The sequence below is a fragment of the Apis mellifera genome, linkage group LG14 (assembly GCF_003254395.2).
Source record: "Apis mellifera strain DH4 linkage group LG14, Amel_HAv3.1, whole genome shotgun sequence".
Lineage (NCBI taxonomy): Eukaryota > Metazoa > Arthropoda > Insecta > Hymenoptera > Apidae > Apis > Apis mellifera.
In genome coordinates this window covers 3,381,187-3,397,033 of record NC_037651.1, presented here as the reverse complement: position 1 = coordinate 3,397,033, position 15,847 = coordinate 3,381,187, and the positions used below count along the sequence as shown (strand labels likewise).

Genomic DNA, 15,847 nt, shown 5'->3' with positions numbered 1-15,847 from the left:
TTAAGGAGAAAAATACATAATTATAATATTAACAAGTATATATTACCAAAGTAAAGTATATTATAATTATCTATTTTATATATAAGAGAAATATTATAGTTTTTTTATCAAAGCAATAACTACAAATTAAAAAGAAAATAAATAATAAACAAATTTATCGTAACTCTTCTTTATCGATAACACAAAGATTCGATAAGAACTGCGCATACTAGGTACTGCATTTTCTTGAATAGAGTGCAGCAGTGATTTCCAGGGATCAGTGCGTCGTCGTAGTTGAGGGGTGAAAAGGGATTATGTATCGTGGGTTAGTTCGTTCTTCGTACCTGCCAATTCGTATTTCGTGTTTCGTTGCGCGTGAGACTCGTGCGATCCTCGAGCGAGGCACATCGTAATGGCCGCGACCTGACTCGGGTGATGTGCATGCGAGCTACCGTGTTCGCGTTACGTGAAGCAGACGAGCGGAAAAAGAGGTAGGGTAAGCAAATACGAAAAACGAGAAAATACGACGAAGTTTAAGAGTTACGCGATTTCTGTGCGTATCGTGAGTGCTTGTGGGTGGGCGAGGCGTGAGCTCACAATAAGAGTCTCGAGGACGACGAACCATGAGCGAAGATCGAAGCGAAGAAGATCCTTTAATGGATCTTTGGTATAGCAATTGGGAACAACAGTGCGTTGAAGCATTGGAAACAGAACAAGATTATGAAACGCAACTGCACAACGAAAAGGAACTTTATTCCCAGCAGATGTGGACGAGTTTTCAGACGACTGCGTCGGCCATCGCCCAACTGTATAAAGGTAAGTTAATTTGATGATAATATTGATCATCATTTATATCTTTCCTTCATTCATTTATAAAATGACTTTCGATGTCTATGAGTAACGAGAACATTTCGTAGTTACATCCATTTGCGTGACATCCATTTTGTGCGACGTACGAGAGGATACGCCACTGTTCTCGCTCCTCGTTTGCTTCGATTCCCTTTTTTCGCCGCATGTGCATATCGATCTGATCGTGTAACCAGTTCCTTTCGGCTTTGCTCTTTTACAGATCGTACGCAGGGTGTCTCTCTATGGGTACCTTTCCAGACTGCTGCAGGTACCGTCACATCGTTGTACAAAGGTGCGTGCACTTCCTTGGTCTCTCTTGTCAACAATGTGAGCAAGATAAATCTTCATTCTAACTTTCTTATTCTCCTTTTTTTTCTCTTTTTATAACATTATCCTTTTTCTGTCGCTTTTCCTCTCTTTTTTATCCTCATCTCTAGCATTCAGTCATTCTTTTGTAGAATCGTCATTTACACACAACACATACACATAGTGGTAATGTGTTTGCACGTATATGTGCGTCAGATCGCTTCGCACAGCTGACCATTGCTGAAGGTCAGCTGTTAATTGACGCAAACTTTCAGGACTATTACGAATATTTATAGAAAATAGAGTTGATTTCTGTTATTTTCAGGAAATTAGATCATTTTTTGCAGATAATTATATATAAATTCTACGTTAAATCAATATCAAACATTTATTAATGATTGCAAGTATTATGTATGCTGATTATGATGCTTGTTTTAATGATTATTTTTGTATTTTTATTTATTTTAAAATAAATATAATGTTTCTTTTTATTAAATATTAATATTTCTTTTGTATTAAAATTTTAATTTTTTTATGCTATTATTATTTGAAAATAATTTTAAATTTTCAAAATTATTATTTCAATTTTTTAATTATATTTAAAATAATGTATTTTAGTTTTAAAAAAGTATTAAAAATATAAGTTTATGATTATATCATGAAAATTCTATTCTTTTATGGCTGTTATATTATTTTATATTTATTTATTTATGTAATAACTTCAATAATTTGTATTATTTTATAATTATTATTATTTTAAGTGTTTTTCTGATTATAATTATTTATGTAAAGATAAATTTTTTAATATTATTCTTTTGGTTATTTAGTTATTTTATTATATTAAAAATATGTATATATTTTATATAATATATTAAAAAATATGTATATATTATATATTTGAGGCAATGTTAACATTATTTATATAATTATTTATATAATTTTCTATGTAATAAATATTATTTAGTTTATAAGTATGAAATATTTTAACAGATTCTATGGATAGTATGCGTCGATGCAGTGAATTAGGTATAGAAATGGGCCGACAAAAGCGTAGTAAAGAAATTATGAATTGGGCTAGGAAGAAAAGGCGTATGATTCGTAGAGAAGATTTGTTAGCATATCTAGCTGGAAAACCACCTCCACCTCGACCACATTCGCATAGGTAAGTGTTGTATAATTTCTTTAATATACGTACAAATGTGTTCTCTATAGCTTTTAGACAAAATAATTTCAAAAGCTAAGGAAGACATTAAAATCACTATTATATTTCACTATAAAAAAATATCTTAATTGTTTTATTTTATAGGCATTAATGCATCAATAACTTTTATAAGGTTTGTCCTATTAATGGAAGTAACACAGATATAAAATGAATATTAATAAATTTCAGAAGTTCACCTAAACCAAGGATGATGGTTTGTAGTTCGCCTTCTACAGAAAGTTCAACACCAAATATGGTTGTTGCACCAACACCAATACCTGGAAATGATCCTGATCCTGAATTACATACATTTAGAGAAGCAATTGCATTGTCTGGTAAGAATTATTTTAATACAATGAACATAAGTATTAAAATATAAAAAATAAAAAATATAAAAAAAATATTAAGATCATTGTACATTATTTAAAATTTATAGTATTTCATAATTGTAATAATAAAAAGATTATATTAATGCTGATATTTCATTTATGATTAATATAATATAATAGTTTTTTTAAATAATTAAAAAAAATTTTCTTATTAATTTTAAATAGGTTCACCAATATCTCGGCGTACTGGAAGACAAGCCGAATTGTCGGCTTTTATTAGTAGCGAATTCGCTCGACATCATAAACGGCCTGCTTCGCATGACGTGGATATGGGATCTCCCACGCACAAACGTTCACGTTTCATGTAACGGCGCGCGATGTGTAAAGTAGCCTCACTCCCTTGTTCCCCATTAATTAATCAATTGATAAATTAATTATTAACGGTTCAACTCCCCTACATAGTTCCCGGTTAAACATAATCACTTCAAGAAAATGGCAATGACTTGCATTGTCATATAAAACACGTTCGTATATTTCGAGTAATTTATATTATCTGTCACGTTTCATTATTATTATTTATTAAGCTTTATAGTTTTGGTTTTTATATCAATAATCAGGGTAATTAATTTTATTTAATAAATAATTAATTTAATTAAATAATATAATCATTTAAAATAATTATAATCATTTAAATTACTGTATATTATTTGGGGAAATTTTAGTTTGTTAAAGTTTAAAGTTATGATGCAAAAATTTATTATTATACATACTAGAAAAAATCTATTTTGAAATTATTTATTTATTTATATAAGCTGTGAGATAATACAAACGTGTTATAACAATACCATTCAAAGTGCCCATGCAGAGTGAATGTCATTGTTTTATAAGCATAAAATCTGTATATGTGATTATTAGTTTATCGATCTATAAACCAAGAGTATGAACCTTGCCAAATGTATTATGAGATGTTAAAAGCTGTAACTAACATGCTTTACACAATTGATGTGTATGTTAAAAATTAGCAGCTAATATTTCGTGATACTTTTTTCAGTCACTTCATAGTGTACTGTAATTTTTTTAAATGGGATGTTCTAAAAGTGAGAAATGAATTGAAGATTTAATGTTTTATAAAAATATTACTATCTACGATTGTAATTTTGCGAGATAAAAGGGAACGGGGAGAGGATGATTATAAAATGTTTTTTCATAATCCAAAGGATCGCTTTTTCTGATTATAATATTATTATAATTATTAAATGATCGTAGATAATTCATATTTGGACGCTTTTATCAATAAAAAAAAATCATTTCATATGGCTTTCGTTGGCAATAAAAAAGAAATAATGATAGAAGAAATAAGGATATAAGTAAAAGTACTAAAAAAAAAAAATGAAATGTTGACAAATTGATTTTTGTAATTCTGTAATTTTTATTTACTTATGAACAAGGGATCTACATTTTCTGTTATATGATAGAATAATCATACTCTATATGTAGAATAATCATAAAATTGTCTTTTCGATAATATATTTAATTGTTTTTACAATCCTTTTGTTTGTAATTTTGCATCTACTTCATATATTTATGTGTGCGATCCCTTGGAAATAATCTAAAAATGCTGCTGCCATGTTTTATGCGTCATGACATCCACGCCAAAGGTTTAATTAGATTGAGATCGAGCTTGAAAGCAAGGTTCAAAGAAGACTTTAAAAAATGATGTTCACGTTTCATTCTTTCCATATGTGTCGCGGGTGCTCATAATTGTGTAACTAATTGATAAAATTCTTAAATAGACTTTGTGTAGTTATAAATCTTAAACATGTTAGGGTAAGCAATGCTTATATCAAACAAAATCGACGGATAAAATGAACGGATCGGTAGGAAAAATCTATGCGAAGTTCCTTCCAATCTTTTTATATCCGATGTCAATTGGATAATGTCAGTGATGAAAAAATGATCATAATATAAAATTGATTTTTATCTTTTGGCGTATATGTTATAAGCAAAGGGTTGAGCAATGTGTTGGAAATATGTCTCAGGCAAAGTCTGTATGAAGACAGTGCAATGTAAAGGGATCTACTTTTACACTAGTATGGACTTAATCAATAAACGAGCTTTTCGTCTTAGATGTAGCCGTTGTTGGGGAGACATGGGCAGCTCTTTGCTGTATATGCATATACATATACGTTATGTATATGTGTATTTGTACATATACGTGCATATCTTATAAGAAGCATTATATTCAAAGACTCATATTGGAGTGATTTATCGCTTCATTTTTAAGGTCATTGTAAATGTATATTATTTCTAGCGTTGTGCCTCGTAATTACTTCTATTTGAATTTTGAAGATTATTAATTATAGGAAATTCGAAAATGTTTCAATCGAACTGCCGGTAAATTTTATTTAAGAAAAGAGTTCAATTTTCCTATACATTTTCGAATTTCTTTTTATTTGTTCTTCAAAGTCATTTAGAAGTGAATTCATTTTAGTTTGTTTCCTTTTTCTCGACATTGTTTGAGCACCGTTCCGGAAACAAGCGAAAAAATTGTTATTCAGTTGTAAATATTAAATATAGCGTAAATTCGTAATGATAACGATAAACAATAGCCTTAGGGGTATTGCTAATATTATCATTAATATCGATAACTATGCGATAGCTTTAATAATATTTATCATATGATCGGCAATTATAATAAAACTACAAGGACTGCACTTGACTCTACTTTCCTGACCAGTTTGGTACGCAGGGTCATGTTTCTGAAAGTTCTAAAAGTTCCATTCAAACGAAATGTATAATACAATATTAAGGAGTATCTTTGTACGTTAATTTAATTGCATCATTTGTTTTTAAAGTTTCAGAATGAAATTCTTTTTTATGGCAATATTCTATTGATTGATTTCTTAATGGATCTTCGTACAAAGATAACTCTAAAAAAACATATAGAAGAAAGTAACATGCTGAAGATGCCATATTTAGGAATACTTTATTGATAAGAAAATAATAGTAATGATGAACATCGAGTCATTTTGTACAGGCACCGTCATCTTTATTTCTGTTCTTTTAGTAAAATAATATTTTCAATTTATACTCAAGAGCTGTTCTTGGTCGTGATAAAAAAATCTATGTTTGTTTATATTGGATTGATAACGTGTTATTTGTTTGATTACTTGCAAGATTTTGTCAGTATAATTGATATTGTCTTATCTTGCATAAAACTAACTATTTGTCAAATATTTTGAAATCAGCAATTAAGTTCTCCCATATATATAGGGAGTTTTCCCTCAGAAAGAGTTAATCTTGTTAGTAATCTGTTGTATTTTATACTGAAAATATATTTTTTATTTATACGGTCCATGCAATATATTGTGCACAGCTTGAAAAAGAAATAAATGATTTTATTAAAGTTTGGTATTATTTATAACTTAAAGTTGTAAAATAATATTTTTTGTATGTAAATTTTTTGAGATTGTAAACAAATAGGAAAAGATATGAATAGTATGTCTTTCATAATGAAATTTAAGATTTTGTGTTATTAATAATCTTTTTGTCAATCGATGACTTCCGTCTTTCTTTAATGAAATGTGTAATTCATATGTACTTGCTGCCAAAAGAAGTTTCCAATGATGTTGCCATTATGCAAAACCGACTGTTGTGTATAGAAATAGAAATAGCTTATAGGGCGCTAAAATTAATCGATTAATAGTAAAAATAAATTAATCCGTTTTTATATTAATAAATTGATAGTTGTCTAGAATAATCAGATAAGTTAAACAAATATCAATATTTATTATTCATTAATCGATTAATCTTCAGCCTTGATAGGTGAAATCGCGAGGAATCACTTCTGTATCATATCTTTTTCACAGTAATAGTAGTTCGTACGCTAATCATACAGGTGCATAGGGACGCGTACGTGTCACAAACACAGGGCACCAAGAAATTTTCTACGAGCCATTTTTTTTATTCTGATGCACATTAATCGCAACATGATGTACTTTTTTGTCAAAAAAATGTATCATCATATTCTACTTGCACGAACACTGAAAAGCCGTGATATGATACGAAAATGTATGCTCACGGCAAAGCGAGAAATGGTGCTGTTATTTTTTGCGAACATAAGAAGCTTGTATATTTTTGCGTCTCTTGTTTGTAAGATAATTATTTACAAATAAAATTACAAAGAAAAAAATATTGTTATATCGTCAGTAATCACCTTTTGTATACAAATTATTTATATATTTTTCATAATATGTATAAGGAGATTTTACAAATCGCTTTAGATATTCATTGTGATATTTACATATTTTATTTTTATGCATTCGATTTGTACACTTTGTATAAAATTCATTGTATAACCAATAAGAAAAAAAATAATTTCTTTATCTTACTCTTATTTCTTATTGTCTAAATAGTTTAGAAAAATATATTCTATTATATTGGCATTTACATTTCCATTTACATTGATTAATTTAATCTATAATCACAGATAAACAATATATGAAACTTTAAAAAGTTTAGATTTTTATATTTTTTCTTACTTAGTTTTTTAATATTTATCAATAAATATTATAATGTAATATTATAATATAATTAATTGGTAAATTAATGCAATAATTTTAATATTTTGATATTATGGAAAAAATTAAAAATACATAATTAGAAAACTTATACAAAATATTAATTATAAAATTAATATAGTCTTCAATGTTATCTATGATAATGACAATATTTATACATATCTGTGATTATGGATTAATAATGTATAATTATTTTAAGGCACCATAGAATAGAAAAGAATTAAAATATAAGATAATTTTACATTGAAAATACTTATATAATATTTTAACATGTATTGAATTAATTTATATTTTTATGGCTTATGTAAAACTATATTTCTTCTGGAAATAAATGAACTTTTTTTATAATATTTTAATATTATAAAAAAAATGACATGTCATCTTGTGACTTAATTAGAAATTAATTGATTTAATAAAAATTGTAATATGATCTTATTGTATTTATAAATTCGTATAGTTGAAATGACTCTACATATGTCATAATCACATGAAATTTGCATTGACTAAATAAACTCAAATATAATTTGTCGACTTTTTATATATTGATATATACATTTACTATTTGAATTAAAAAAATTAAAATATTTGAAAATAAGATTAATGTTCTTCTATCAATATTTTGAATTTCATAATCTGCTATCTTTAATAATATTTTCTGGTGCATCTAATGCTCTTTTTCTATTAGCTATAGCATTCATTAATTTTCTTTTAGGTCCAAGTGGAAGTTTAAGCATGGCGATGTCAGTTTCAGTTAGTAACATCAAGGCTTCTAAATCAATTTGTTCTGATTCTAAAACTGGATGAATTGATGATAAATTGTTGGCAACTAAAAATCTTTGCAATGGTGTCCATTCCTCATCAGTCTCTTCTTCTATAAATTTAATTTGTTTTTACATAAATTTTAAAATAAAAATTTAAAACAAAAATGTATTAATAAAATAATAAAATTTGACTATACAAAATAAATACCTGAAAGTAAATCATCATCCCACATGCTTTGCCGACGAGCTAAACTACCTGCACTTCCTATGCTGATTTCTTCGTTGTGCCCATTGATTCTATGACCATTTATAGATCCATTTACGGAGCCATTCACGCAAGAGTTACCGTTTTGTTCATGTGCATCCATTTGCGAGAGTGGCAGGTTATCGAAAGTAGTAGTTATCTAAAGTTAGAAAACAGCAGTCTTCTATAAACTGCTTTAAATAAATTTTAAATCATTATATTTGAGACATTTCAATAATGTTAATAAATTATTATTTCAATAAATATCTATTGTAATAATAATAAATTCTTGAAATATATTAATGTTTTTTCTTCTTAATTATTATTAAATTGTTTAAAATGTATTGTAAATAATAATATATAAATTTACAACTATTTATTATAAAAATAACCAAAAAAATAAAATTGAGATATATTTTATAATTCTGTGAATATTTATTATTAAGTCCAAATATTTATAAATATATATAAATATTTATTTATTAAAAATCATTTCGCGATTGAAGTTTTATATATTTATAAAATTATAATGTGATTTAATTAAAATGTCCCGTATCATTATAGAATATTTTACAAAATATTGCTTTAATTTTCTAAAAAAAATTAAACTTATTTAAAATAATAAATCTTTTTTGTTTAATTTTATTACATGCATATAAATATATTATAAACTTACTGCTCTTCGAAATGCTACTGATCCAAAACCAGGTCGATTGAAGATACTCGCTGGTTCTTGTAATAAGACGTTATCTTTTATATCATTTATATCTTCTCTATTATCTTGTTCTATATCATCATCGAAGGATCGATCACCTAAGAGATCAGGAGTGCTTTGTGCTTTGCTTAATGTACCCCAAACATCCGAAATTTTTCCTCTTTTTCCTATTTGTTGAGTTTGGCTTTCATAAGTCCCTACATACATTATCTCAGAATCTCTTCTAAGTCCAGTGAGACTACGTATCGATTTTTTTCCATTTACTTCAATCTAAAAATATATAATTTAATTAGAAACATGAAAATTTATTTTTTTTTCTTAAATGTGTTTTATGTAAATAGATTAAATTTTTATTTAATATTAACTTTCATATTTGGAAAACAATTTATTGATAACATTAATCATTTCTTAATTATGTAATATATATTTAAATTTATAAAAACTATACATTAAAATATTCAGTCACCTCTACTACTTTAAAATCATCAACAGCTTTTTTTGCTAAAGCTTTTTTACATACTGCACTGCCATGTTTCTTGGTGGTAGTGCCGACGATATCGCTGAAGGTTGGTGAAGGTTTTACTCGACCTTTGAAGGTCAACACAGTATGTTTGTGAGGTAGAATGCCGATTTCGTTAACCGTAGTTAAGTCCAATTTTGTTCGATCTTTTGATAATTTTTTTTGTTCCTTTTCAGCTCGAATTTCTGCCATTTTTTGTTTTTTCATATATTCTTTTAACCTATTTTGTACACAATTATCATAATCATAAAAATTAAAATTGCATTAATGTTAAATTTCATTAATGTTAATATAAATTTTTTAAATGATTGCATAAATACCTTTTTTCAGCATCTTTTTCTGCTTTTTCTCGAAGTAGGCGACTTTTTTTGCGATTATTTAATTCTTGATCGGCTTGAGCAAGATCTAAAAATTGAAGAGTCATTTCTCTTCCATTTATTGCAGCTAAATCTCTAGCTGAATGTCTATCGATGTCTAAAGACCAAATATTACAACCGAATTTCACGAGGAACTTGACGCAAAATTCATGACCCCTTGCTGCTGCCAGGTGAAGGGCCGTATTACCAAAATAATCGGTTTTGTCGGGATCACCCCTATGAAGAAAATCGTTAAAGCATAAATTATACTACATCTGCTGTTTAATATATACTTTCACGCAAAATAAATTACAGGATAGATTCTTTTTACAATGAATAATAGTTAGTATTACTTCCAAATTTTTAAAAATTTTATTATTTTACTAATATATATTTGAAAAAACAATATTTGTATTTTATTCTTGTTAAATTTTAACGATGTATATATATTATACATATATATATATATATATATATATATATATATATATATATATATAATATTTTTTATGTTTTTGTAATTATTATTTTTGAAAATAAATATTTTTTCTATAAGGAATTTGTCCTGTGAAAACAATGAAATAAATGAGTTTTGTACCATCATATCCTGTCACGCGATGTCACACAAACGGAACAAAGTTCCGGAAGGATAGCAGGTCTTATATCGAATTTCTATCGTTCGTCGACCACACTGAAGCCAGTCGAACGATATATGATCTTATTTACAATAGGGCACGTGCTATCTTTTAGCTCTTATGTCGCTTATTCACGAATCATTACTAATTTTATGAAATAATATATCGTTATAAAATTTCTATGATTCGACATGAATTATATTTAAAATTGAAACAAATAATAATAAAATTTTATTGGTATTCCATTAAATATATTTATGCTATATATTATGGTATTATGTATACCATATTAAATCGTTTACTATCCATGCATAATAACGTAAATAATAATAAATTATAATAATAAAATACAATATGAAACACGATTATTTTATATTATATTAGATTTTAAATTTTCGAATTTTGTTCTTTTAACGTATTTGAAAATATTTAAATTTAGTACATATGTAATTCATATGATTTACTTTTTAATGATTTATATTTTCCACATATATTTACTTTTATCTTGAAGATTAATTAAAAATGTGATTTTCATTTATTTATTTTCTTCATATTTTATAAATTATATTTTTTGCAATTAGTTATAAATATTAATTTTGACTAAAAATTATATTAATTTTGACTAAAGTAGTACTTTCTGATGCATTTCAGTAGTATTTCGAATACAGCGGTGGAAAGTGGTTGTGTTCATGTTAGTGATCGAAATTATCAATTATTTTTCTTTTATTTCCAAATAATTGTATTTGTATTTTCCAAATTTATTGAAAAGTCATCTTTAAAATAGGTAAGTGAATATTTTTGTTAAAAAACCTTAAAATTGAGAAATGATTTTAAATAATTAGTTACAGTTATATAGGCATATACATGGGTAGTATAACAATTCCTCGTTCCCCTGTTTCATTTCATTCCGTTCCCTTGCATTTTGTTCCATTCGTATTCGATTGTTTTTCATCAGTGCTCGCTTGGCCGTAATTTCCGTTTGTAGGGTCGATAGATGCCAGATTATACCATATATTTCCGGTTTCACACATCTGTCAACTTTTAATAGAACATTCTCGTATATACAATACGCATACGTAATTAAAAAAGAAGGAAACTACGTTCTAATCTTAGATATATTTTAAAAGTAATCAACGTTACACTGATTAATGTAACTTTTTCAATGTTTCGTGAATGTCATACATACGAAGTATTGTTAAAATTTTCGTGTTCACTAACCACAACGACCTCGTATTTAATTTACATGTGACTTTCAAGGTTAACTAGAGATATGTGTAAACTTTTTAACTTTCGCATGAAATTCTAATTTTCTTAAAAAATCTTTTTATTTAAGTATTATATTACTAAATTCGAAATAGAAATTTTAAAGAAATTTTTAAATTCACAATATAATACGGTAAGATTAAATTCATTATAATTCATCATATCAGAATATTTAATTTTAGTTAAATAATTTTTTTTGAAATACAGAAATAAATTTCAAAAAAATGTACATTTTTATTATTTTAAAGTAGAATATATTATGGAATATATTGTGGATAAGCTTGTTATTAAAATTATAGATTCTGCGCATGCGTAAGTGATTTAACCGCGGAAAGCACTGCTCAAATAAGAAAAGTTATATAGTGGCGCCAAAAAATAATAACCTCATTGCGGGATTATACAAGTTACATTTTTGTGATCAAGAATTTTGTTATTTATGAGTTAGTGCAAATAATATGGTAAGTTTATGCAAGCATATATATTAATAAATAAAATTTATACAATAATAAAATCTTTTTTTCACAATTATTAATTGTAATACGTAAAAAGAATACTTTTAGAAAATTCTATCTACACATGTTTCTAGAATATGTTTATAAGTAAATAGTTTTGCGAGCATACCCTCTGGCGACGAGCAGTCTCAGAGCATCTATATGACCTTCAAAGGCTGCCCATAATGTAGGGGTCATTCCTCCGTCATCCCGTGCGTTACAATCCTTTTTTGTTGTTTCTTTTAAGATGTCTAAGGCGCCATCGCGTGCAGCTCTATAGAGGAAACAATTATATTCAAATAATCATATACAAAATACTATTAAAAGATTTTTTTCTCTCTATAGAATCATATATATATATATATATATATATATATATATATGAATTATCTTTCATTAAAATGTTATTAATTTTTTGAATAATTAGTTTAATTCATTGTAGATATATTTTTCTGTTTAAAACATTTATATTTACAAATTGTTTTTTTCATAAATTTCTTTTACTTTTGAATTAAACTGCATATCTAGTACTAGATTAATAATATGATACACTATATCATAGTTTTCTCTTTCGTTCGAGTTTTCTTCCTTTAATTAATTTTTCTCTAATTAAGAAATTTTATATACTTACTATATATAAGATTTTACATACTTATACACATACAATGTTCAAAATTTATATATATACATTTTTAAATATTTAATTACTTCATTATATTTTATTCTACAGATTTTTATAAATTTAATTATTGATTTACTTAGAATATACCCATAAAAAATTAGAAGAAAATTCTAAATAAGAAATGATAGTGAAAGAATTAGTGAAAATATTATATATCTAACATTTTATAATTAAGATATATTATAATTTTTTATATTATAAATCATTTTAACATATTTATTTATTATGTATTTATTTTACTTAAATGAAAGTATGAGTAAGAAAAAAGAATATTTTATCTTCATTATATAAAATGAATCTCTTGATTGTTATATTTTTCAAGTTAGAATAATTAATTTTAATTAATTTTAAAGATATATATAATTATAACCAATTTATATATATTATATTAATTTTAAAATAATGATTTAGTTTATTAAATATTTCTATTGAAATAAATTATTATCTCTTAATTAAATGAATATTTTTTCAGTGAAAGATGATATTCAAAAGTGCTATGTATACCTAGTATTCGTAGAAGTGAATTGGGTGATAAATCTTCGTGCTGAATCAAATAAAAGCAAAGGTGTTCTCATGCATAAATTCCGCACGCGCGGCGTGATGTACATATACCGATGAGATAGTGTAGAATCATAAATATTGTGCCTTTTTAGGTAAGTAGACATTTAAAATTTTTTTGAATTCTTTCATTCAACAATTAATTATATTATTTGAATTAAATGACAATTTTATTACAAAAAGTTTCATTAGCATTCATGAAGTTGAACGAATAATGTAATAAATCAATTGATGTAATATTGAGTTAAGTTTAAAGATATTACTAATTTATATTAGTAAATAATACAGTAATTTTAAAAATTGAATAATTAAAGTTATTTTTTATATCAGTTTTTAATAATTCCTGAAAAAGAGAAAAATATTTATATAAAATTAATAAGTCTTATGAATCATAATATTATGCTGATTATGAAACAATGAATTTCTCTAACTGATCTCCTATTGAATTGCAGTCGGTGATCAAGATTTCAAAGTGCAATACTTCGTTCTCATGGTTAACCAGGCATGTCATTTTTTCACTTTAACCAGAGACAAGAACCTGGTTCTTCGACATTTCTCTACTTCCTGGGTCTTAGATAGATATCTTATTGTAATATAAAAAATGCGTATTGATAAAAAAATAAAAATATGAAAATTTGGAAAGGTATGTACAAAGTCTGTTGTATAAAAGGAAACTTACTTGTGAAACCGTTCGGACGTCATTCTGTTCCTTGATCCTTTAGAAATTTTTGTTACCGATGGCAAAACATCATTACTGAAAACAAAATTTTTTGGCACTTTTTTAATAAAAATCACTTTTAATAACAATGAATGCGAGATTCATAGATTCTACATATTTTTTTTTATTTTTTTTTTTAGACAGTAAAAAAATCACAAGCGCAGAGTATGGCGTCTAGCAGTGTACTGCTCAAACGAACGAAGGTATTACTTCGACGATGTTCTGTGGCCCCTCACCAACTCTATCTTGCTTTCAACCATTAATTTGATAAGTTCTCTCTCGCTCTTACTTCAGTTCCCGCCGTCGCTCACCTGTACCGATACCCCCATGCGAATACTAACCGCCACCTAGTGTTCAATATGCTATTGTAGAAATATACAACCTCTACTCTACCGACATATTTTCATATTGTTTTATAAAAATTAATGTATATGTAGCATTATATTAATAATTATACAATTATATAATTTTTTAATTATATAAGAATTTAAGAATTCTTTTGTTGATTAATTAATTGCTTAAAAAACTATAAAAATTCAAATTAATTTGAATTCTAATTAAATTTTTATTTATTGAATTCTTTATTGATGATTAATTATATGTTATATTTGCACATTTTATTTTTTTTTGCTTTGATTTGATATCTTTGTTTGGTTTATAGAATATAATTTTAAGTTAGAAATTTTGTTAATATAAATTGAAAATACAAATATAATATTAATACTAATTTAATTCATTTATATATTACAGGCTGAAAAAAATATGAAAAAATCAATCATATTAACGATCGCTGGATTAGTTGAATTCTTTTTACCAGAGATGACCTAAGAAGAAAGCATAGAGAGAGGACGCCGCAATCGGTGAGTACTTTTTATCAACTGAAAGTATAGAATGAGACAAATATTTCGCGCTTAAATTTTTATTTTTACTTTTTATTTCAAAAAAATATATTCATATACGAATAATATTTGAAAGTTGTTTTATTGAGACTTTACAACAATCAGCATGCAAAGATTACATTGAATCTTACAGCGATATTCATTTATTTCAACGCATTTGCTAAATATACAATTGGATTACAACAAAACCATTTATATTAAGTAAAGAACATTGTTAGTGCTGCAAAAGATACTCTTGATTACACTTGAATAATTTTATATAAATATATTTAAATTTTTGACAAATTCAATTTTTCTGGATATGTTTTTTTTATTATTCAAATATAACTTTGAAAAAATAATGATTTTCTTTAAAAATTATGCTTTTGAAATATTGTTTGTATATTGCATATTTATTGCCTTCATTTTAATATAAAGATATTTTACAAAGAGATAATATAGAAGATAATATATTATATACATATAGTATCGAGATAACTTTTTTTAGATTTATCAGAAATATTTTTTAATTAATAAAAAAAATAGTTCTTAATTTTAACAAATGCATATTAAAATATATTTTAATACTACCATACATATCAACATTACCATATATCATTCAATTTTTAAGAAATTGATTTTTAAACGCGTTTTTAAATTATTTAATAATAAATATATGAAATTATCATTGATTGTGTATTTCATGAGTATCTTTAAATCGTTTATAATTTTATCATACGTAATTTTTCTTGAATTTATGTTATATATTGTATATCTATAAA

General features: G+C 25.8%; 2 protein-coding genes and 1 long non-coding RNA gene across 6 annotated transcripts in view; 2 read left to right on the top strand and 1 right to left on the bottom strand.

Annotated features, from left to right (window-relative positions):
• Nucleotides 1-246: 246 nt before the first annotated feature.
• On the top strand, nt 247-6,856 carry LOC551118 (UPF0472 protein C16orf72 homolog). Its single transcript, XM_623514.5, has 5 exons — nt 247-795; nt 1,049-1,120; nt 2,125-2,296; nt 2,525-2,670; nt 2,890-6,856. Exons 1-5 carry the CDS (start codon nt 603-605, stop codon nt 3,030-3,032), a joined length of 726 nt encoding a protein of 241 aa, XP_623517.3. The 5' UTR covers nt 247-602; the 3' UTR covers nt 3,033-6,856.
• Nucleotides 6,857-7,539: 683 nt separating this feature from the next.
• On the bottom strand, nt 7,540-14,379 carry LOC724915 (Usher syndrome type-1G protein homolog). 3 transcript variants are annotated; one of them, XM_006559987.3, is made up of 7 exons: nt 14,149-14,379; nt 12,360-12,503; nt 9,805-10,077; nt 9,485-9,704; nt 8,926-9,234; nt 8,214-8,409; nt 7,540-8,115 (listed from the first exon to the last, which is right to left on the bottom strand). In XM_006559987.3, the coding sequence occupies exons 1-7, from the start codon at nt 14,169-14,171 to the stop codon at nt 7,871-7,873; spliced, it is 1,410 nt and encodes a 469-aa protein (XP_006560050.1). In that variant the 5' UTR covers nt 14,172-14,379; the 3' UTR covers nt 7,540-7,870. The 3 variants fall into 3 exon arrangements, with proteins under 3 accessions (XP_006560050.1, XP_006560051.1, XP_001120815.2); XM_006559988.3 differs by lacking the exon at nt 14,149-14,379 and adding an exon at nt 11,340-11,513 and having other exon boundaries at nt 7,597-8,115; nt 9,431-9,704; XM_001120815.5 differs by having other exon boundaries at nt 7,602-8,115; nt 9,431-9,704; nt 14,149-14,377.
• The window catches only part of LOC102654450, a 186,326-nt gene continuing 181,471 nt past the window's right edge, over nt 10,993-15,847 (top strand). The window contains exons 1-6 of one of the 2 annotated variants that reach the window (XR_003306085.1): nt 10,993-11,259; nt 12,038-12,196; nt 13,384-13,564; nt 13,922-14,112; nt 14,328-14,390; nt 14,938-15,047. This is a non-coding gene — a long non-coding RNA (uncharacterized LOC102654450). Of the gene's footprint in view, nt 11,260-11,938; nt 12,197-13,383; nt 13,565-13,921; nt 14,113-14,327; nt 14,391-14,937; nt 15,048-15,847 lie in introns of those variants that run through there. The other variant, XR_408570.3, reaches the window with a different exon arrangement.

Coding starts and splice junctions, on each gene's coding strand:
- LOC551118 (XM_623514.5), top strand. CDS start 603: ATGAGCGAAGATCGAAGCGAAGAAGATCCTTTAATGGATCTTTGGTAT. Junction 796..1,048: donor CATCGCCCAACTGTATAAAG/GTAAGTTAATTT, acceptor GCTCTTTTACAG/ATCGTACGCAGGGTGTCTCT. Junction 2,671..2,889: donor AGAAGCAATTGCATTGTCTG/GTAAGAATTATT, acceptor AATTTTAAATAG/GTTCACCAATATCTCGGCGT.
- LOC724915 (XM_001120815.5), bottom strand. CDS start 14,171: ATGACGTCCGAACGGTTTCACAA. Junction 9,705..9,804: donor GAAAAAGATGCTGAAAAAAG/GTATTTATGCAA, acceptor TGTACAAAATAG/GTTAAAAGAATATATGAAAA. Junction 8,410..8,925: donor CAGTAGCATTTCGAAGAGCA/GTAAGTTTATAA, acceptor TTCTAACTTTAG/ATAACTACTACTTTCGATAA.